Source organism: Priapulus caudatus, unplaced genomic scaffold, assembly GCF_000485595.1.
Source record: "Priapulus caudatus unplaced genomic scaffold, Priapulus_caudatus-5.0.1 Scaffold302, whole genome shotgun sequence".
Taxonomy (NCBI): domain Eukaryota; kingdom Metazoa; phylum Priapulida; class Priapulimorpha; order Priapulimorphida; family Priapulidae; genus Priapulus; species Priapulus caudatus.
Window position 1 is genome coordinate 131,124 of NW_014577363.1, and position 22,532 is coordinate 153,655.

The 22,532-nt window shown below is 47.6% G+C and overlaps 1 protein-coding gene and 1 long non-coding RNA gene across 3 annotated transcripts in view; both read left to right on the forward strand.

The window, feature by feature from the left end:
* Window positions 1-223: 223 nt before the first annotated feature.
* Window positions 224-22,532, forward strand: part of LOC106808763 (hornerin-like) — a 28,036-nt gene continuing 5,727 nt past the window's right edge. For both annotated transcript variants that reach the window (XM_014811607.1, XM_014811608.1), the window contains exons 1-5: window positions 224-565; window positions 3,860-5,963; window positions 7,439-7,627; window positions 8,047-8,237; window positions 20,598-20,755. In XM_014811607.1, coding sequence (XP_014667093.1) covers window positions 506-565; window positions 3,860-5,963; window positions 7,439-7,627; window positions 8,047-8,237; window positions 20,598-20,755 — 2,702 coding nt within the window. In that variant the 5' untranslated portion in view covers window positions 224-505. The remainder of the gene's footprint in view (window positions 566-3,859; window positions 5,964-7,438; window positions 7,628-8,046; window positions 8,238-20,597; window positions 20,756-22,532) is intronic.
* Window positions 14,815-16,481, forward strand: LOC106808764. The gene is made up of 2 exons (XR_001393810.1): window positions 14,815-14,873; window positions 15,241-16,481. It is a non-coding gene; the product is annotated as an uncharacterized LOC106808764 (long non-coding RNA).

The following is a 22,532-nucleotide window of genomic DNA, read 5'->3' on the forward strand; positions in this document are numbered from 1 at the left end:
ACATCATTAACATATTATTCAAAACATAATCAAGATTATCATCCATCGTGTCGCCATGTCTTACATCGCAGCAGGTCGCATCGCGGAAGGCAGCATCGCTCTGCCGGAAGAACAGACTACGGGATAATAAAGCAAGTCTCTGTTGTGCTGCGCGTCGGCAGATTAGCGAGAGCAGCAGCGGCAGCAGCAGCAGGTAGTAATGCGAACAGGTGCCGTCGCTCTCCTGCGTCAAACGGACGCGTTCTCTCGTACCTGCTCAACGAAAGTCCGTCATCCGCGCGTCTACCGGCGATAGCTCCAGTAGGGGAGTCTTATAGCGATCACGGCCGACACGCGTCGTGCGCGGGGGACATCTTAACGCCTGCACGCGTAATAACAGCAGCTCACTTGTTCCGTGGAGCGTGAGCGTCTTTATCTAACGTCGCTCGACTCGTTGCGACGGATTGCATGAGAGTGCAGCTCGAGGGACCATCGCAACGCGGCGAACATTTCGTATATATTGAGAATGACGGGAAGAGGTAGTGATGCCGCGCCATCGCTGCCGCTGCTGCTGCTGCTGCTGCTGGTAAGTGCGCTGTCAAATATGCTAATGTCGCCTAGTATTTACATTTTTGATTATTCGTAGAGAGCGAGTTTAATTGAGTAGGTATCGACGTCGATTGAATCTCGAGGAGAATAATTCATCAGCCGTCAATCACTCGCACCGGTTTTGGCGGTCCCGCGTTTTTTCCCCGCCCGCTTCTTCTTTACAGGATTCCCCCGCTAGCGGGTAATAAGTGCGAGTCAATCGCACCGGATTCCGTGCTATTAGCGCACCCGGCAGATAGATGCGATATGATATGACTACTAGGCACTTAGGATATGACTACTAGGCACTTAGGATATGACTACTAGGCACTTAGGATATGACTACTAGGCACTTAAAAAAAACCACCTAACCCTAACCCTAACCCTAACCCTAATCCTAATCCTAACCCTAACCCTAATCCTAACTTTAACCCTAACCCTAACCCTAAAAAAAAAAAAAATTTAATTAAATTAAAGTGCCTAGTAGTCATATCATATCGCATCTTTCTGCCAACACCGCTATTAGCACTATGCTAATGTCGTGCTCGTGCTGCATCGTGTCGACGCGTGCGGCCGGGAGAATTCAGCGTAATCGAGATATAATCGCGCTTTAATTCGAGCCTTGCGCGGTTGTGTGGTCTATATGCAGCGACTGCACGCGCGCTTTAATTCTATAGATCTACGCGATAGATTAAAATAAACAGCGATCATTACCATAATTTATCTCTATTCATATATATATATATATTTATATATATATATATATATATAATATAATTATAATAATTATATATAGAGAGAGAGAGAGAGAAGAAGAGAACCGAGAGAGAGAGGGACAATAAGAAGACAGAGGACAACGAGAAGAGGAGAGGGAGGAGATACAGAGAGAGAACGAGAGAGAGGGGGAGCGAAAGGGGGAGTGGTGCGAAAAAGATAAAGAGATTAACAAATGGCTTTTATTTAAAGATCTGATATTTATATCTATATTATATCCATCAAAGAGAGTGCTGAAACAATAATCCAAGCATATAAACCATCCAATGGGCCGGATTTAACCGATCATACTACTAAGCCTTTCCTCCCGCTAAATTTCTTTCCGGGTAACATATATAATTATGATCTAACATAGATTCTCAGCTATAGCACTCGACAGCATTGATACCTGGTGCCCTCTTCGGTAACATTGGGTTAACATTTCTATATTATGTACTCTGCGGTAACATTGGGTTAACATTTCTATATTATGTACTCTGCGGTAACATTGGGTTAACATTTCTATATTATGTACTCTGCGGTAACATTGGGTTAACATTTCTATATTATGTACTCTGCGGTAACATGTGGGTAACATTCTAATCTTGTATACTTCCGGTAACATGGGTTAAACATTTACTATATTTATTACTAACTCGTAAATCATTGGGTTAACATTTCTATATTATGTACTCTGCGGTAACATTGGGTCAACATTGCTGTATCGTGACCTTTGCGGGAACATTGGGTCAATATTAATATAACGTAATTTTGTAACGTGTGAACAACATTGGACGCCATTGAACTCGTTCAGCGAAGCCAGATCAATCCTCTACTTCCTTGTGTGTATCACGTGGGTTCAGTCAGTTATATGTGTCTATGTTTGATGCCATGCTATTTTGCGATCTGACCGCATTACCGATATTAACTAGGTTTCCCATTTCCCAACCTACTCTATAACAGTGAACTCTTTTGATAAAGTCACAGTGAATAAGGCAGCACTTGAAGTTGTTATTGACGATTTCACTGGTGCCTTGTCTCGTGTGGGAATTTCTCACAAGGTTATTAGGTTCCGAGGTAACGAATCCTGACATGGCGGCTATGTTACACATCTGAGGTTTTATGGAGGAACTGAATCTGCCGAGCTGTGCCAAGTGACTATTAAACTACACAGTATCAATTGGTAAACATTGATACCTGGTGAACTATGCACTGACTATTTGTACACGTTGATACCTGGCATGTATTCAATGCCGTATAACTACTATGCCAGAGCATTTTGTCTACAATATTATCATAATAGATTTATAAATGAGTCGAGTTTGCTCTTGTCCGCATGGGTGTAATAGAAAATCAAATAGCAAATGTGTTGATTTTGTAATTATCAACTATCCATAACTTTTGTTAATGATGCAATTAGATTGGTACAATTTGGAGTTTTCCTGCGCTATATGATATCATGAAAGCTCATAATAATGACATTAACAGGGAATGACAGTTTTCGCAAATATGAAATCTAAACGCGATAATTTCAATACATATAGAATAATTAGGCATTAAACTAACTCCGTTTTTTCATAATAAACGGAGACATGTTAGGCTGGCGTCCTACAACCACGTGACGATCACCGAAAAATCCAATTTAATACGGTAGACCTATAGTATAGACCGGTAGACGGTACCGGACCGGTATAGTATAGACCGGTAGACGGTACCGGACCGGTATAGTATAGACCGGTAGACGTATAGATACTGCTGATGTCAAACACTGACGTATATGTAGTGATAGGTGACAGCTAGCGTCAAGGCCCCTAACAGAACACGCTGCAAAATAGCACAAAATAACCGCTAATATGAACTTGCCCTAGTTTCACAAATTAGACAACAATCATCCACTCTATCCAAGACACCGTGTACACTCGGAGATGGCTCGATCTAAACCTTCTCACCTACATAATCCCAGAATCAACACAGTGTATAAGCGAGTTGGTGATGACGGCGGAGTTGCAAATATCGCAGCAATCTTTAGGTAAACTAATCAAAGGCGATCAGCCGTGAGGGACTACGGACTATAAGTAGATGCATCCATCCCGGTGCCATAGCCCACTGTCCATCCCGCGCGTGGAGCAACACAATGACGACATTTATCACCGCTCCATTAGCGTGTGTTTCCGCATGCCACTCATGCGCGTAGTTTTTTCTAATGCGCGTGTTTTTCCATACCTATCGTTCGGCGAATGTGCCGTTAGTGTGGTAATGGCAAATATCAGCGGGTGTTATTCTTGTACTAATATTCTGTTGCTTGTTGCTTTGCGCTCCTAATGAACTGGCTAGTACGCGCGCGCGAGTCTAGTTTTTCCGGTTATTTCTCGCGTGGACGCGCTCCCGTCCTTACCGATGATTACCCCATCTACTGGGAATAATTTGAGACATTTACCGGTGAACCGCATGTGTTTGTAAAGAGGGTTCAGGCCGCGTGTAAATGCCGTTGAATATTCATCGTGTATATAATAATCTTGGAATGTTGTGATTCTTACAGACGGCGATCGTCTGCAGAGCGCAACACACGAACAAAGGATTCGACCTGGCGCAGTATGGCAACGATGATAGCTACGACAACTTCGACTCGCCACCCCGCTTTAGCAGCTATGGTCGCCATGGCAACGGCGGAGACCTCAACGACAGACCGACAGGCGCCGGATACGCAATCTACGACGGACAGAGAGACTCTCAGTTCCCGCGTGGCGGCGCTGACACCGGCGCGAGCTTTCAGTTCCCGTCGGGCCAGCCACAATCCGGATACGGACCGGCCAGCGGTCAGTCTGCTTACGGCCGTCAGTCTACCTACGGCGGTCAGTCTACGTATGGCGGTCAGCCTGGGTACGGCGGTGACCACAGAAAGAGTACAAACAATCGATACCCTGGCCCGCAGTCGCAGCAGCAGCAGTACAGCCCCGCCCGCCCCAATCCTCGCAGCCAAGGATCCTCCTCCGGCGTGGGAAAACCGTCTACCTTTGGCTCCGTAAAGCTAGTCAAGTCCAGCAAGCTACCGCAGAGTCAGTCGGCGTTCGGAGCGCCCTCCAGCGGAGCGTACGGACCGAACAAGGCAACTGCCGACTACAGGAGTCCGACATCCGGATACGGTGCGGCTCCGTCGGTCAGTACGAATTACGGCGAGTTTACCAGCAGAAACGAGCCGACGTCTCAGCACGTCGCTATTGGCGGCTACGCAGGCCCCCCTAGCGGCTACGGAAGGACGCGGGTGGCGCCGCCTACCGGCTACGAAGCGTCGCAGCAAAACTATGGGAAGACACCGAGATTTACAGAAGCGCCTCAGATTGGCTATGGAGGAGCTGATAACATCTATGAAAGGACTTCGCAGTTAGACGAGACGCCCTCTATCGGTTACGGAGGGTTTGGCAACAGCGACGGTGCTGCCTCTCCGGTACATAAGGCGCCCTCTAGTGGATCAAGAGAATTTGTTAACAGCTATGGTTCTACCTCTTTAGTAGAGCAGACGCCCTCTATCGGCTATGAAAACTTTGGTAGCAGCTACGGTGCTGCCCCTCTGATCCAGAAGACGCCATCTACCGGCTATGAAAGATTTGGTAACAGCTACGGTGCTGCCACCCCAATCTTGAAGACGCCCTCTAACGGTTATGAAGGATTTGGTAACAACTACGGTGCTGCCACCCCGATCCAGAAGACGCCATCTACCGGCTATGAAGAATTCGGTAACAGCTACGGTGCTGCTACCCCGATCCAGAAGACGCCCACTACCGGCTATGAAGGATTTGGTAACAGCTACAGTGCTGCCACCCCGATCCAGAAGACGCCCTCTACCGGCTTTGAAGGATTCGACAGCAGCTACGGTGCTCCCACTCCAAAGCAAGACACACTTTCTCCTACGTTTGGAGAATTTGGAAAGAACTTTAATGCCGCTTCGTTTGTACATGAACTGCCTTCTACTGGATTCGGACCATTTAGTAGCAACTATTTATCCTCGTCACCAGCACAAGGGACACCCCATGAAAACTTTGGATTGTTTAGTAATAGCTACGGAGCTACGTCCCCATTACAAGACGCACCTTCCACTAGCTACGGTGCATCCGGTAACAACTATGACGTCATCTCTCAGCCGCAGAGACCTTCTAGCGGGTATCGCGAGAGTCGCATTCACCAACAAGTGGTGCCACCCCTGTCGTCCTACAAACAGCCTAGCGGACGCAGTAGCTATGTGCAGATTCCAGTGAGTAATCGGCCGCGAGGGGGCGCCAGTACGCGGAGGGATGACCTTCGTGACCTCTATCGTTACGGTCCTGCCCCGAAATCTGTCCGCGGCGCCGCGCCACAATACAACATCGGGGGATCAGGACCCCGGATAAGCAGCAATGCTGACACGCGTGGCGCCATCTACAACAGGAACGTCGGCTCGCCTGCCTATCGAGATACACACAATCAGAGAGACCAGAGGCAGAGAGATCAGAGACAGAGAGCCAATCAGAGGCAGAGAGACCAGAGACAGAGAGCCAATCAGAGGCAGAACACGAGAAGATTCGAGCCGCCGGAAGCGCGCCCTGGTGTCGGTTACGGCTCAGGATACCCTCTGAACGTGCCAGGCGCTTACAATTCACTCACAAAAGGTCAGTTGGTCGCGGAAGTTGTTCGTACCAGTGTTGTTGAACGCTTAATTATTTATTAATTCTGTTTTTAATTATTAATTGTAATTAATATATTAATTATTTATTTATTCTGTTGAGCGACGCCATCGAATGGCTGGCGTAAGCGTTGTAATAATGAATTATGTGTTGTTAAATCCCATAAGCATGGTAGCACGGCTAGCTATCATATCTCCTAGCTCTCACATTCTGGGCAGTCGAAGGAAACCCCAGAGTTAGTGATAATTATCACCCCAGCCTTCAGTGAAACATTTAATGGCCATTTGGGCCAAAGCGGAAAAAGTGACTCTTCGTTTCTAAGCGTTTTGTCCGGCTAACTGTTGAAGTGTGCGTTACAAATTGCCACTTCTATCTAGACTGCTGTCGAGTCGTTTGATGCATGCGATCTACATGCATCGCAACGACGTCGAACGCGTCTAATATAGAAAAACTCTGTGCGAAACAAAATTTCAGCGAAAGAATTTTTCAAAAGTTTTCAGGTTTTTTGTTTAAATTTTACATTCAGCGGCTTCGAAGGAACAAAATTGTTAAAATCATAAATGTGTTGATACGGCAGTGCAGGTAGAAGCGAATCGGCGGACAGGAATGAATGTACGGCCGCCGGTCGGTTCATGTCCTGTTGCATTTCAACTCGATTGTTTTCATAACCCAAGCATCGCCTTCATTGTAACCTGATCTGTTGTGTGTGCACAAGTAGATATTCCGTCAGTAATTTCGCGGTAGTAGTAGTGGGACGGTAAGTGCGTGTGTAGACATTTAGCGAGGATTGCGTATATAGCGAGGTCACTAACCGGATTACGATAGCGGCGCGCAGAGCGCGTGCAATTTCACATCGCAGCCGTTACAGCACGTTGCGTTATATGAAGCACAGAATACACACATGATGAACTCACACTATATCTCACATATATCTATATATTATATATATCCACATATATCTATGTATCTATATATCTATATATCTATATATCTATATATCTATATATATATTATCAAGAACATATAAAGAAGGTCTTCTTTATATGCTCTTGATATTATATATCTACATATATCTCTATATATATATATATACACATCTATATATCTATATACCTATATATCTACATAATACATCTACATATATCTATATATCTATATAATTATATCTATGGCTCGCGTGACGAGAGTAAGAGCTACGTGTGACAGATTCGTGTGTGGTTGTAATAAGCGTGGGACAACATAAGTAATTGGGGAACCCGTACGCGATGAAGTCGGTCACAACAAGTGGCGGATTAAGCGAGCACAGCACGAGAGAGATAAAATATTTTTCCATATTTACATATCAGCCTTTCCCGCGCGCGCTTTTTCCCGCGCGCGCTGTAGGTAAACTGCATACCTGACAGGTATTAACCTCGTAGTCTCCCCGAGGTACGGCGGTAACAATGTTTACTTGATTACAGGTGGTTACCGTAGGTTCGACGTGCACAGAAAAGGTCTCATCACGCCCCAACAGGCGAGCGTGTACGGTAACGCCATTTCGCACCCTGGCGGCGCTTACAGGCACCCGACCTCCGCCGACAACATTGACTACAACGACAATGGCAACTTCCTACGAGCGTACGGAACCACCGCCGCTGCTAAACTAGAGGGTAATTAGCGAAAATGAATTACTGCGAACGCGTGCCACGTCGCGGTGTTTTGCGAATTTGTTTGAGTAGTTTTTGCAAGTGACAAACACTCTTCTTAACTTAAGACATAACTTCTTGCACCGAATTGCGGTTCGCTGCTTAACAGCGAACGATGACTATAGTACTCATTAAACGCCGACGAATGTAAATTTCAAGCAGAGCAAAAACTGGATAAAAACACAGTTTATCAAGCAAAAATCCCGCTGTCTAGCAAATAAAGCGACATCTTACTTAACAAGTAAATCCGACAACACACCAACCCAACCGCCTCGCCTGTTAACACTCTATCCTTATTCTCCATTATCATCGACTCTGCTATCCTCTAACTATATTATCCTATAACTCACTCTATCCTCTATACTTATACTTTCCTACCACAGAACTAGAGGTTAAGTGCGACCTGGGCCGACGTACGATGATCATTCACATGAAGTTCAGTGACGGCTTCGTTGGCAGCGTGTACACGCACGGCTACAGCAGCGTGCAGCCGTGTGCTGCCAGCTTCACCGACGTCAAAGAAGCTGACTTCCGCATCCCGCTCGACGCCTGCGGCACTCACAGGGCTGTGATGGTAAGATGCACGCACGCACGCACGCACGCAACGCACACACAACACGGCGACACCCGCACGTACAGTACGCACGCACGCACGCGACGCACACAGACTGCGCACCCGAGCGGGGCCACCACGCACACGTACGCACGCAGCACACGGCCACCCACAAGCACAGCTGTACGCACGCACATGTACGCACCGTTGCATGCACACACACCGTCGCCGCACGGCAACGGCAGCCACGTAACGCTACGTTCATGGCACACCGCACGCACGCCACGACGTACGCACGTTCTGCACAGCACGGCACGCACGCAACACGTACGCACGCACCGCACGGCAGCCATGTACGCAGCGTTCATGCACACAGCGCAACGTGCACGCACACGTACGCACGTTTCATGCACACAGCGCGTCAACGTTCATGCACACAGACGCAGCACACGCACACGTACGCAGCGCCACCTCGCCAGCGCACACGTAACGCAGCCGTTCATGCACACACGCACGCACGCACACGTAAACGCCGCACATGGCGACGCCACACGTACGCAGCGTTCATGCACACACGCACGCACGCACACGTACGCACGTTCATGCCACACACCCCCGACGCACGCCACATGTTACGCACGTTCATGCATCGAGCGACGCCAGCGCACGCACACGTACGCACGTTCTATGCACACACAGCAGCCGCACGCACACGTACGCACGCAACGCCGCACATGGTACGCGAACGTTCATGCCACTACGCACGCGACGCAGCCGTACGGCACGTTCATGCAGCACACGCCAACGTTCATGCACACGACGCACACACCGCACCGACGTACGCACGCACGGCCACGCACACGTGAGCGGCACGTTCATGCACACCGACTGCTGCCCCAACGGCACGCACACGTACAGCACGCCACGGCAACGCACACGTACGAACGATTCATGCACACACCGCACGCCGCACAACGTAGCGCACGTTGCATGCACACACGCCACGGCCAACACGTAACCGGCACGTTCATCACACCGAGCCACGCAGCGCACGCAGCGACGTACGCACGTTCATGCCACACGCACGCACGACGTACGCACGTTCATGCAGCACAGCGCACGCACGAACGTCGCCACGTTCATAGCAACAACGCACGGCACGCACACGTACGCACGTTCATGCAGCACAGAAACCCGCCGTGCGCCGCGTTCGACCGTGCGCACGCCGTTGGCACGCAGCGCAGCACAGCGCGCAGCCCACGCACACGTACGCAGCGCACTATGTACGCACGTTCATCGGGCACACACGCACGCACGCCACACTCGTACGGCACGTTCATGCACCCAACGCACAGCACCACGCACGTACGGGCAACGCACGCAGGCGCACATGTACGCAACGTTCATGCACACAACGCACACACGGACCGCCGCACGCAACGCACGACGTACGCCACGTTCATGCGACACACGTACGCAGCGCACAGCCGTACGCACGTTCATGCATCACCAGCGTAACGCACGCACGCACGCACGGACCGTACGCACGTTCATGCACACACGCACGCACAGTGCGCGTCCGGCACCAACCGTACGCACGTTCATGCACACACGCACGCACGCAGCAACGTACGCACGTACGGCAGAAACTCACGGATACGTACTCACTGCATCTCCGTGTACATCGCGGTACTAGGTAGGCAAAATGGGTCGGCACGCACGCACGAGCAGCGCACGCACGTGGCAACACGCACGCCCGCACAGCACGCAACGCACAGATGCGACAACACCGCTCTGCGAAGCGTCTACCCTGGAAGTACTATGCCGGTGCATCAGGGCCCAGTTACTCGCGCTTCACATCAAATTCAAAAGCAAACTCATATCTACGACTCTGCTGGTGAATTAAATTACCGTATTTAGCATATAAGCGATCGATGAAAAGCCGAAGAAATTGTATTTCTACTAGCAGAAGATAAATAGGCATAGAGTACACGTGTAACCGACGCTGAATTATTATCCAAACGTAACCAACATAAAGATTCGACTGTACGCAAAGCTGTTTTAGAAAGGCATGGTGATCTATATCTGTAGATCTTAAATGTTACTTTTGCGCATTAAAACCCGGTTTTCCCCGGGCTTGCGGGCAACGCCCGCGTACAGCGCGAACATCGCGTCTTGATTTTAAATAAGAAGAAGTTCATGCTATGTATAGTTGATTCTTCGCCAGGGCAGATTAGCAATTACGACTTTAAACATCCGCAGTGTTTCTATGGGGCGGGCGCGATCTAACGCATGTAGGCTGTCCTTACAAGAACTTCCAGAAATAGCGTTTACTTTCGTCTGATGTTAAGTGAAAAGTACAAAGCCGAGGTAGAAAGTCAGTCTTAGGCGGTCTGGGTAAAAGATTAGTCTTTGGGTAACTTAGGTTAGGTAGGGGTTCCGTAATTGTAGGTGAAGAGGAAGAGGAGCCGATGGGAAAGGTGTGTTTTGAGAGAGGGAAGTGTGCATGCGCTTCGCATCGCAATCACACACTTCGCTGAAGCGCAACTAGCACACGAGGGCATCACTGCGTCAGAATGTTGTGTCATTGCTTGGCTGAGTCTGGTCGGTGTTGGAGAATATTGTAGGTCGGCGGCGAAGATGGTAGTGCTTGCGTAGAGGCAGGCCGAACCACACTCTATGAGAGACGCAAAGCTAATTTTGTGGTTAGGGTAAGGTTTAAAGGACAGGAAGTAAAACGGAAATAAAAAGGGGAAGAGAGAGAGAGAAGGAGTACTGAGAGAGATTATATATATATAATATATATATATATATACTATATACACATCATAATAAATTAATGAAAAATTTTACCATTTAAAACCATTATTAAATTATTGTAACCATCTCTTTTGTCTGATATAATTCAGAATTATTTTCTCGCAGCCACGCCTGACGCATACGACAGCGACACGCTGACAAGTATAACCAAACAAAGATTGTTATCAATGGCTGGCAATAGGTTCGGCATAACTACACGCGTACACTAGCCGTGCCTACACCGTATCCTAGCACCGCCAAAACGTCCAATGCCGCGAACCTTGCCCGACACCACTCACAGCAGGTGAGACAATCGAGAGCGATGCGTCTAATTCATTGTGAGCGCAAGTAGCAGTGCTCATTAAAGAGGACAGCGGAACCTCCCGTCGCCGCGCACTGCGCACGCAACGCACGCAGGACGCCACACCAGCAGCACGGACCCGTGTCTAAATGAGGGTCTTGGACGACCAAATTTTTTTTCCCCACTTGAGTTCCGAACCATAGCCAATCAGCGCACTCCATTCAGCTTTCGACTTCCTCGAAGCAACAATGTAAAATGTATAGCCACCTATCCCTAAACGCCTAACCCTTAACCTAACCCTAACCAGTAACCCGAACCCGAACCTAACACTAACTATAATCCAGACTATATATATAAGCACTCATTTATGTAGGCAAAACAACTTATCTATGTGGTCCGGAACTGCAATGGGAAAAAAATTGTCGCAGGCCTGGACCTCGTTAGAAAACGTTTGATTTAAATATTTATTATCTAATGTTTAAAATTTCGGCCACGTTTGCCACCAACACCTTATACGCAAAAAATGGATCACATTTCAAGGCTTTAAAGTTTGTTTCGTAACTAGTTATGATACTGCTCATACGGAGCCCTGCTTATAGTCAGTATTAGTTACTGATTTAAGGAATAACGCACGCGACAGCCAGCGCGCGCGCGCGCGCAACACACCTACACACAGCACACACACGCGCAGCCACGACAGACACAACACCACACACACACACCACAACACACACACATAACAGCACACAGCACTACACCATCACACACACACACAGCACACGACACACACACACACACATACACACAACACCAACACATCACCACACACAGCACACATCCACGAGCAGCACCACACACAACACATCAGCACACCAGACGTGCGCCACGCAGCTCAAAATGGCACGCAGCATGCTACGCATGCCGACCTCCAACTCCTGCAAAGCATGCTCCACAGCACGCTGCGACCAATTACGCGGCGTGCATAGTTTCATTCGCACGGCACGAATACATATAAACTGCCCAATAGGCATGTTTTTGACAGCGTGCACACAATAAGGGCAATGACACACGCGCTATTCGCAATTCACATAGGCAGGTCTTCACGGCCAGCAAACAAAACCCGTCATCTCTGCGCAGCGCCACCCAAACCGCATTAGATACAGCCGCACCGTCTACTCTGCAGCGTGTAGAAAGGCAAGGACGCGCAGACAGTAGCTCCCTCTGGTGAGCTAGAAGTGGACAGCCAGCTTACCCTTGTCATTAGCTATGACAACGACGGGTGAGTTGTTAAAGTCGTTGGCACAACGTTGCTTCGAAGTAACAGTAGGTTACTGCGAGTCCATTTCCTGGTAATTACCAAAAAACCTATACGTAAACCTGAAACTACATATATATCTGAAAAGTACATACGCGCAGGCCTACACACACACACACACACACACACACACACACACACACACACACACACACAACACAGCACACACACACACATACATACACACACACACACACACACACACACATGTACACACACAAACACCACACACACACACACAGCACACACACACACCACCCACCACAACACACACACATGTACACACACACACACACACACAGCACACATTCGACCACACACACACACACACACACACACACACACCACACACACACACATACAACACACACACACACACACACACACACACACACACACATGTACACACACACGCACACACACACACACAGCACACACACAACACAGCACACACACACAACAAGCACATACCCCCACCCCCACCACCATCACAACAACCCCCCACACCACCACCACCACCGCCAACACCACACCACCACCACCACCACACAACACACAAGCACACATCCGTCTTCAACCCTCGATCTGTCACAAGCTCTCTCTATTTCTTCCCACATTTAGACGACTACGTCGTGCAAGTGAGTAACTGCGTGGCGGCACGATGGAGCCTACCAGAGGATGATCTGATCGATGAAGAGCGGGTGAGTGTCAACATAGACTGTCGACATCATTGCAAGAGCCAACGTGTAATTTCCGACCAAAATCTCCAAATTGTTAATCGTCTGTCCGTCCGTTGCATATTTGTCACCGTTCGCTGATTACCAGTCATTTGTTATTCTGTACTCTAACTATAGTTTATAGCCTATTCACACATTAGCGGTAATCACTTAGTGGCTATTAAACGGTGCTATGGACCATTTACAGATTACCATGGATCACCTTAACAGCTAATATGCGATGTATGACCAATTATTGGTGTACCATTAATCACCCCAAATAGCTATACTTGCGGAGCTTACAACATGGCGTGATATCTGCGAATGATTTCTTACTCTATTTCTTGCACAGATGTAGCAGCGCTAGCGCTCGTAGACTAGCCCAGGACGTAACAACACAAGTACTACCTGGTAAGTTGAATGCATACTGATTATTGACATCGATAGAAACAGCCATGTGTCTCAGCACGCGCAGGATGAGGACTAGTAACATTTGATATAACCCCAAATTATATCGCTTTCTGTGTTGTGTAAAAGATAAGTCAACTTATATCGGCTTATATGTTGTGGGCAAAAGATAAGTCAACTTATATCGCTTATTGTGTTGTGTAAAAGATAAGTAAACTTATATAGCTTATTATGTTTGTAAAAGAATAAGTAAACTTATATCGCTTATTACGTTTGTGTAAAAGATAACTCAACTTATATCGCTTATTGTGTGTGTAAAAGATAAATCAACTTATATCGCTTTCTGTGTTGTGTAGGGATAAGTCAATTAGAGACTCTGAAGGACAAAACAACAGAAAAGATACTCTAACGCGCCTTTCAGGGCTTCCAGTTTCCCGACGCGGCAGAACAGTTTACTTTCAATGTGATGTCAACGTTTGTTACCAGCAATGCTACGTGAGTATGCGTTACGAATTCACTTTTACTATACGCTCATTGACCCAACACCATGCTGTTTCTCGCGTCACCCTACGTCTGTTTTTCTTGCTCTAAAGCCAAATCTCTAATTATTTTCTCATCTTTTTCTCTCATTCGCTCACCTCATTCTACCCCTCTCTCACTCTGTTTCACTCGCAGACGGCACGCACGCACGTACACACAGCACACACACACACACACACACCACACCCCACACACACACAACCCCACACACACACACCACCGCCATCACACAATCGACACACGTGCACTCACTTTCCCTATCTCGCTCTCCCTCACCTGCACTCGATCTCTAATCTCCCCGCGTAGTACTACGTCGTGCGTACACAATTGTCATTGCATTTCACTTGATGTTTTTCCAGGCCCTCTGCTCCCAAGTGCTCGCACCAAACAGCGATTCGCTCGTCGGTAGATTCTGTAGAAGCTGAGGAGATGAAGGCAGAGAATTCTCATCGGCGTGGCTGGAGATAAGGATGCTTCAGAGGATGGCAGGCACGCTCGTAAGAACACGAGTGTCGTATCCCACACGTCTGTTCGGCGACGTTCAAGCCTTCCTGATCGTAGAGCAACAGATCACGCGGGTGAGTGTGTGAGCTTGTAACCACGCTTAGTGGCGGGCTAGATTCATTATTAAGCCGTGGGCCGTGTGTGTGTGCTTGGCGTTGCGTTTTACTTGCGTGTATGTGTACGGCGTGCTTATGTGCCTCTGTGCGCGTGTGTGTGTGCGTGTGCGTGCGCATGTGTGTGTGTGTGTGTGTGTGTGTGTGTGTGTGTGTGTGTGGCGTGTGTGTGTGTGTGTGTGTGTGTGTGTGTGTGTGGTGTGTGTGCGTGTGTGTGCGCGTGTGCGTGCGTGCGTGTGTGTGTGCGTTCTATCGTTCGTGTCTCTGTCAGCGTCCGCGATTTCGCAAGTGTGAATCTAACGAGACAATCACTTGCTCTCTGACACAGGCTCTCACGGCCCACTTCGCAACAGCAGACACAGCGATGCTTGCATCAGTAGATCCACGTTCGTGATCACTTTCGCCGGGCTCGGCTTGCTACTGATCGCATGTGCCATCGTCATCATCTTCAAACTGCTGGAGAGGCACAGGGACTCGGAGTATTTGATTACCTTTCCACCGCAAGAAGCTTACAGCAAATGCTAATGTCATCTTTACTGACTGAAAATGTTTAATTACGGACGAATTACTGTCGTTAAGGGAAGGCGACGTACTTGTATGTGCGTGCACACGCGCGCTTTCATGTACGCTCACGCGCGCGCGCGTGTAAGAACGCGTACCTTCTATATTTGACATACACTAACTCACATCGATTCCTGTATGTAACAGTTAGAATATTGTATAAAGAATACACAGATAAATGTAGGTGTACGCGTCTAACTACACAGCCAACATGCAGTGTAATCAAATGAAACAACCGTTTCCAACAAAATATATAAAAGTATAGATGGGTTGGCTTTGTATACATCAAACCATGGATATTATATTTTTATAAGATAGTTTCCGCTCAAGAAAGCCCGTGCTTTTAACTAATTAATTAATATCTATAGGTATGGTTTATAATTAGGCTTTGCAGCAATACTGTAGCTATACTACCTATCTGTACTCTTTATACTTATACTTAGTATCATTCCCCTGTTTATTTACCTATAGATGCAACTCCTGCAAAACCCTATTGTACCTGTGAACACGTTTAATGAGTATTAATTACCTATGTAATTAGCTATCTGACTTAGGGGACCATTGTTCTAACACGATCATGTCATACCAGTATGACAGAAGAACAGATTACTCTTACAATTGTTTTTTTATTGTTGAGAGATTTTATAATGATGTTTTTTTTTACATTTGTTGTCATATTTTGTTATTAATTTGCTGATTGGTTGATTATTTATGTTGTAATCAGTAAACAGGACTATTTCGTGGCCTCTATTGTTACACACGCATGCACGCATGTGTCTATGGGTGTGCGTGTGCGCGTGTGCGTGTGTGCGTGTGTGCGTGTGTGCGTGTGTGCGTGTGCGTGTGTGTGTGCGTGTGCGTGTGCGTGCGTGCGTGCGTGCGCTGTGAAAACTATAATTTTTGATAATATGCAGAATGTGTTCCTAAGCATACTACTAAAATAACTCGTAATCATTTAGTATGTATAAGACAGAAAGAATCATCAAAGTAAAAAGTTGTATTCCCATACCTTTCCGTGTTTGAGGCTTTTTCTATGGAAGGCTAGCACCATGCGGTACCACCGCAAAAATTGTGTTTTGGAAAAGTTTTACTTATCTACATAATATGCACGCACACGCACGCACACACGCGCGTGTGGAACCTCCCGTCGCGCAGCACTGGCACGCGACGCACGCAGACGCTCACAAGCAGCACGGACGCTGTCTAATGACGTGGTCGACGGACGCAAAATTTTTTTTTCCGCCACTTGAGTTCCGACCAAGCGCAATGCAGCGCGACTCCATTCACTTCGACTTCCCTCGAAGTCAACAATGTAAAATGTATAGCCCCTATCCTAACGCGTACTTAGAGACCCTAACCCTAACCCTAACCAGTAACCCGAACCGAACCGCTAACACTAACTATAAATCAACTATATATATAAGCACTCATTTATGTACAAAACAGCTTATCTATGTGTGGGTCGGAATCTGCATGGAAAAAATTTCGGCAGGCCTGGACGCTCGTTAGAAACTTTTGATTTAAATATTTATTATCTAATGTTTAAAAATTTGCGCCACGTATTGCCACAACACCTTATACGCAAAAGAATGATCAACATTCAAGCTTAGTTTGTGTTCGTAACTAGTTATGATACTGCTCAATACGGAAGGCCCTGCTTAATAGTCAGTATTAGTTACTGGATTTAAGGAATATACGTCACGCACGCCAGCGCGCGCCGAGCGCAACCACGCCGACACACAACATGGACAGCACGCGCGCACAACACACACACACACACACACACACACACACAACACATACAACACACAGCACCAGTACACACACACACAACAAGCACACACACACAACACACACACATACACAACATCACACGCATACACACACCACACACACACACACCACACACAGCACAGCACACACACACACACACACACAACACACAAAGTTACGTGCGCACGCACACACAAACACACATCGTGGCACGCACGCATGCTACGCAGCAGCGCACCGTCCACTCCTGCAAAGCATCCACGCCACGCTCGACCATTACGCGGCGGGCATAGTTCATTCGACAGCACGAATAGCATATAAACTGCCCAATAGGCATGTTTTTGACACGATGCACACAATAAGGCAATTGAACACACGGTAATTCGCATTCACATAGGCAGGTCTTCGCAGGCAACAAACCGCGTCATCATCTGCGCAGCGCCACCCACGCTAGGATACACCGACCGATCTACCTGCACGTGTAGAAAGGCAAAGGACCCAGCACAGTAGCCCCTCTGGTGAGTAAGAAGTGGCACAGCAGCTACCGCTTGTCATTAGGCTATGACAACGTACGGGTGAGTTGGTTAAAGTCTTGCCACAACGTTGCTTCGAAGTACAGTGGTTACATGGCCGAGTGCCATTTCCTGTGAATTACCTATACGTAAACCGAAACTACATAGCAGTATCTGAAAAGTTACATACGCGCGGCCATACACAGACACACACACACGACACCACACACACACGACACAACCCACACACACACAGCACAGCACACACACAAACACCACACATACATCACACACACACCAGCCGGCACACAACAACACACACACACACATCAACACACACACCATGCATCAGCACATCACAGCACATCACACACACACACACACACACACATACACACACACATGAGCGACACACCACACACACACACACACACACACCATCACACACACAACATCACACACACAACACACACACACACACACACAGCACATACACACAGCACACAAAGCACACACACACACACCACACACACATCACACACACACCACACAACACACGACACAGCCAGCACACACACACACCACACACTACACACATACCGCGCCACCCCCACACCCGACACAACCCCCACCAACCACCAGCCACGCCAAACCACACCAACCACCACCGACACCACGACACAGAGCACACCCGTCTTCATACCCTCGACTGTCAAGTGCTCTCTATTTCTTCCCACATTTAGACTGTACTTACGTCGTTGGCCAAGTGAGTAACTAAGTCGTGGCGCACGATGGAAGCCTACTCAGAGGTGATCTGATGCGATGAAGATGGGTGAGTGTCAACACTATGACTGGTCGATCATGCAAATTGCAATGAGCCATACGTGTAATTGGCCGACCAATCCAAGGCATGTCATTTTAATCGCTGTCGTCGTCCGTTGCTATATTGTCACGTTCTGCTGATTATCTCAGTCATTTGTTATTCTGGTACTCTACTATAGTTTAGTAGCCTATTCAACATTATGCGGTAATCACGTTAAGTGGCTATTAAATCGGCTGCTATGGACATTTGATCAATTACCCATGTGGGATCACCTAACAGCTAATATGGCGATGTTAGACCATATATTTTGGTTACTGGCATTAATCATCCCAATCGAGCGATCGCCTATATACTTGCGAGCTTACAACATGGCGTGATATGCGGCGAATGATTTCTAGCTCTATTTCTTGCAAGGCAGATGTAGCAGGCTAGGCGCTCGTAGACTAGCCCAGGACGTTAGCAACACAAGTATCCTAACCTGGTTGTTTGAATGCATACGATTATACATCGATAGTAAACCAGCACATGTGTCTCAGCCGCCCAGGATGAGGACTAGTAAGCAATTGATATAATCCCCCAAGATTATATCGCTTCTGTGTTGTGTAAAAGATAAGCTCATACTCTATATCGTCGCTTTTTATGTGTGGCAAACAGAAAGTCTAACTATATCGCTTATTGTGTTGTGTAAAAGATAAGTAAAGCTTATATTAGCTTATTCATGTTGGTGTAAAAGATAAGTAAACTTTATATGCTTATTAGCGTTGTGTAAAAGATAACTGTCAAGCTTATTTATGCGCTTATTGTGGGTAAAAGATAAATAACTTATTTATCGCTTTGTGATTGTGTTAGGGGACTAAGTCAATTAAGAGACTCTGAAGGACCACAACAGAAAGTATACTTCTATCGCGCCTTTCAGCGGGCTTCCAGTGTTCCCGACCGGCAGATACCGTTTACATTTCAATGTGATGTCAACGTTTGTTTACCAGAGCATGCTACGTGAGTATGCGTTTACGCAATCACTTTTACTATAGCTCATTGACCCAACCCATGCCTGTTCTTCCGTCCCACCTTAGCGTCTGTTTTCTTGCTCTAAGCCAATCTCTATTAGTTTTCTCATCTTTTTCTGCTCATTCGCGCCACGCTCATTCTAACCCCTCTCTCACTCTGTTTTCACTCGCGACGCACGCAACGCACGTACACACACGCAAGCACACACACACATCACACGAGCACACACACACGCACACACACTGGGACACACACACATCCCGCCCACACACAACTCACACACGGTCACTTTTCCCCTATCTCGCTGCTCTCCTCACTGCACTCGATCTCTATCTCCCCTGCGTATACTAACGTCGTGCGTACAGCTCATTGTCAGTTGCATTTGCATATGATATGTTTTTCCAGCCCTCTCGCTCCAACGTGCTCGCGCCAACAGACGATTCGGCTCGTGCGGGTAGAATTCTGTCAGAAAGCTGAACGGAGATGAAGGCAGAGACATTCATCCGGCGTGCTGGAGATAAGGATGCTTCAGAGGATGGCAGGCACGCTTCGTAAGAAAGCAGCGAGTGTCCGTATCCACACGTCTGTTCGCGACGTTCAAGCCTTCGCTGATCGTAGACAACAGATCACGCGGGTGAGTGTGTGAGCTTGTAACCACGCTTAGTGGCGGGCTAGATTCATTATTAAGCCGTGGCCGTGTGTGTGTGCTTGCGTTGCGTTTACTTGCGTGTATGTGTACGGCGTGCTTATGTGCCTCTGTGCGCGTGTGTGTGGCGTGTGCGTGCGCATGTGTGTGTGTGTGTGTGTGTGTGTGTGTGTGTGTGTGTGTGTGTGTGTGTGTGTGTGTGTGTGTCGTTGGGGGGTGTGTGATATATACATATATATATATATACATATATACATATACACACATTTACATTTAAAACATCATAAAATTTTACATTTAAAACATTATTAAATTATTGTACCATCTCTTTTGTCTGATATAATTCGATTATTTTCTCGCAGACGCCTGACGCATACCACAGCGACACGGCTGACAAGTATACTAACAAGATTGTCATCATGGCTGGCAATAGGTTCGGTATACTACGCGGTACAAGCCGTGCCTACACCGTATCCTGCACCGCCAAACGTCCAACCCCGCCCGACACCACTCACAGCAGGTGAGACATCGAGCGATGCGTCTAATTCATTGTGAGCCAGTAGCAGTTGCTCATTAAGGGGGAAACGGACACTCTCCCGTCCGCACGCACGCACGCACGCACGCAGACGCTCACACAGCACGGACGCTGTCTAATGATGGGTCTGGACGCAAATTTTTTTTCCCCACTTGAGTTCCGGACCTACAGCTCATATCAGCGCACTCCATTCACTCGACTATCCTCGAAGCCAACAATGTAAAATGTACTACCCTATCCCTAACCCGGAACTATGAACCTAACCCTAACCCTAACCAGTAACCCGAACCCGAACCCTAACACTAACTATATCCACACGCTATCATCATATAAGCACCATCTTATTAGCAAATACAGCTTATCTATGGTGGTGTCCGGAACTCAGTGGGAAAAAAATTTCGCGGCCTGGACCTCGTTAGAAACTTTGATTTAAATATTTATTATCTAATGTTTAAAATTTCGCCACGTTTGCACAACACCTTATACGCAAAAATGATCACATTTCAAGCTTAGTTTATGTTCGTAACTAGTTATATGATACTGCTAATAACGGAGCCCTGCCCTTAATAGTCTAGTATTATGTTACTGGATTTAGAAATACGTCACGCACGGCCACGCGCGCGCGCGCGCACACACACACACACAACAAGGTGACGCTGTCGCGCCACACACTAGCACAGCACACACACACACACAACACACAACACATACAACACACACACGCATACACACACACAACAACACACACACACAGCACACCACACACACACATACACACCACACGCATTCCACACACACACACAGACACACACACACACACACACACACACACACACAAACACACACAGCACACACAAAGTTACGCTGCGCCGCACACACAAACACACACACGTGCTACGCACGCATGCACGCAGCACGCGCACCGTCTCACTCGCGCACTCCACGCCACCGCTCGAACCATTACGCGGGCGTGCATGCTCATTCACGCACGAATACATATAACTCCAATAGTGCATGTTTTGACAACGATCACACAATATAGCATTGAACCACACGGCTAATTCGCATTCACATAGCAGGTACTTCGCAGCAACAAGACCGTCATCATCTGCTGCGCGCCACCCCACGCTAGGATACATCCGAACCGGTCTACCTGCACGCTGGTGAAAAGGCAAGGACCACAACAGTAGCTCCTCTGGTGAGTAAGGAAGTGGGACAGCAGCTTACGCTTGTCATTAGCTATGACAACGTACGGTGAGTTGCGTTAAAGTATCGTTGCCCACAACGTTCGCTTCGAAGTACAGTAGGTTACATGCGATGTCCATTATCCTCGGTAATTACCTATAGCGTAAACCTGAAACAGCATACAGTATCTGAAAAGTTACAGTACTGCGCGGCCTACACACACACACACAGACACGACACCACACACACACACGACACAACACACACACACACACACACACACACACACACAACACACACATACATAACACACACACACAACACACACACACACACATGTACACACACACACGCACACACACACACACACACTACACATCAGCATACACACACACATGTACACACACCACAGGACACACCACACTACATCACACACACACGACACACACACACACACACCACACACACACACACACATCACATCACACACACACACACCACAACATCACACATCACGATGTACACACACACGCATCACACACACTCACACACACACACCACAACACACACACACATA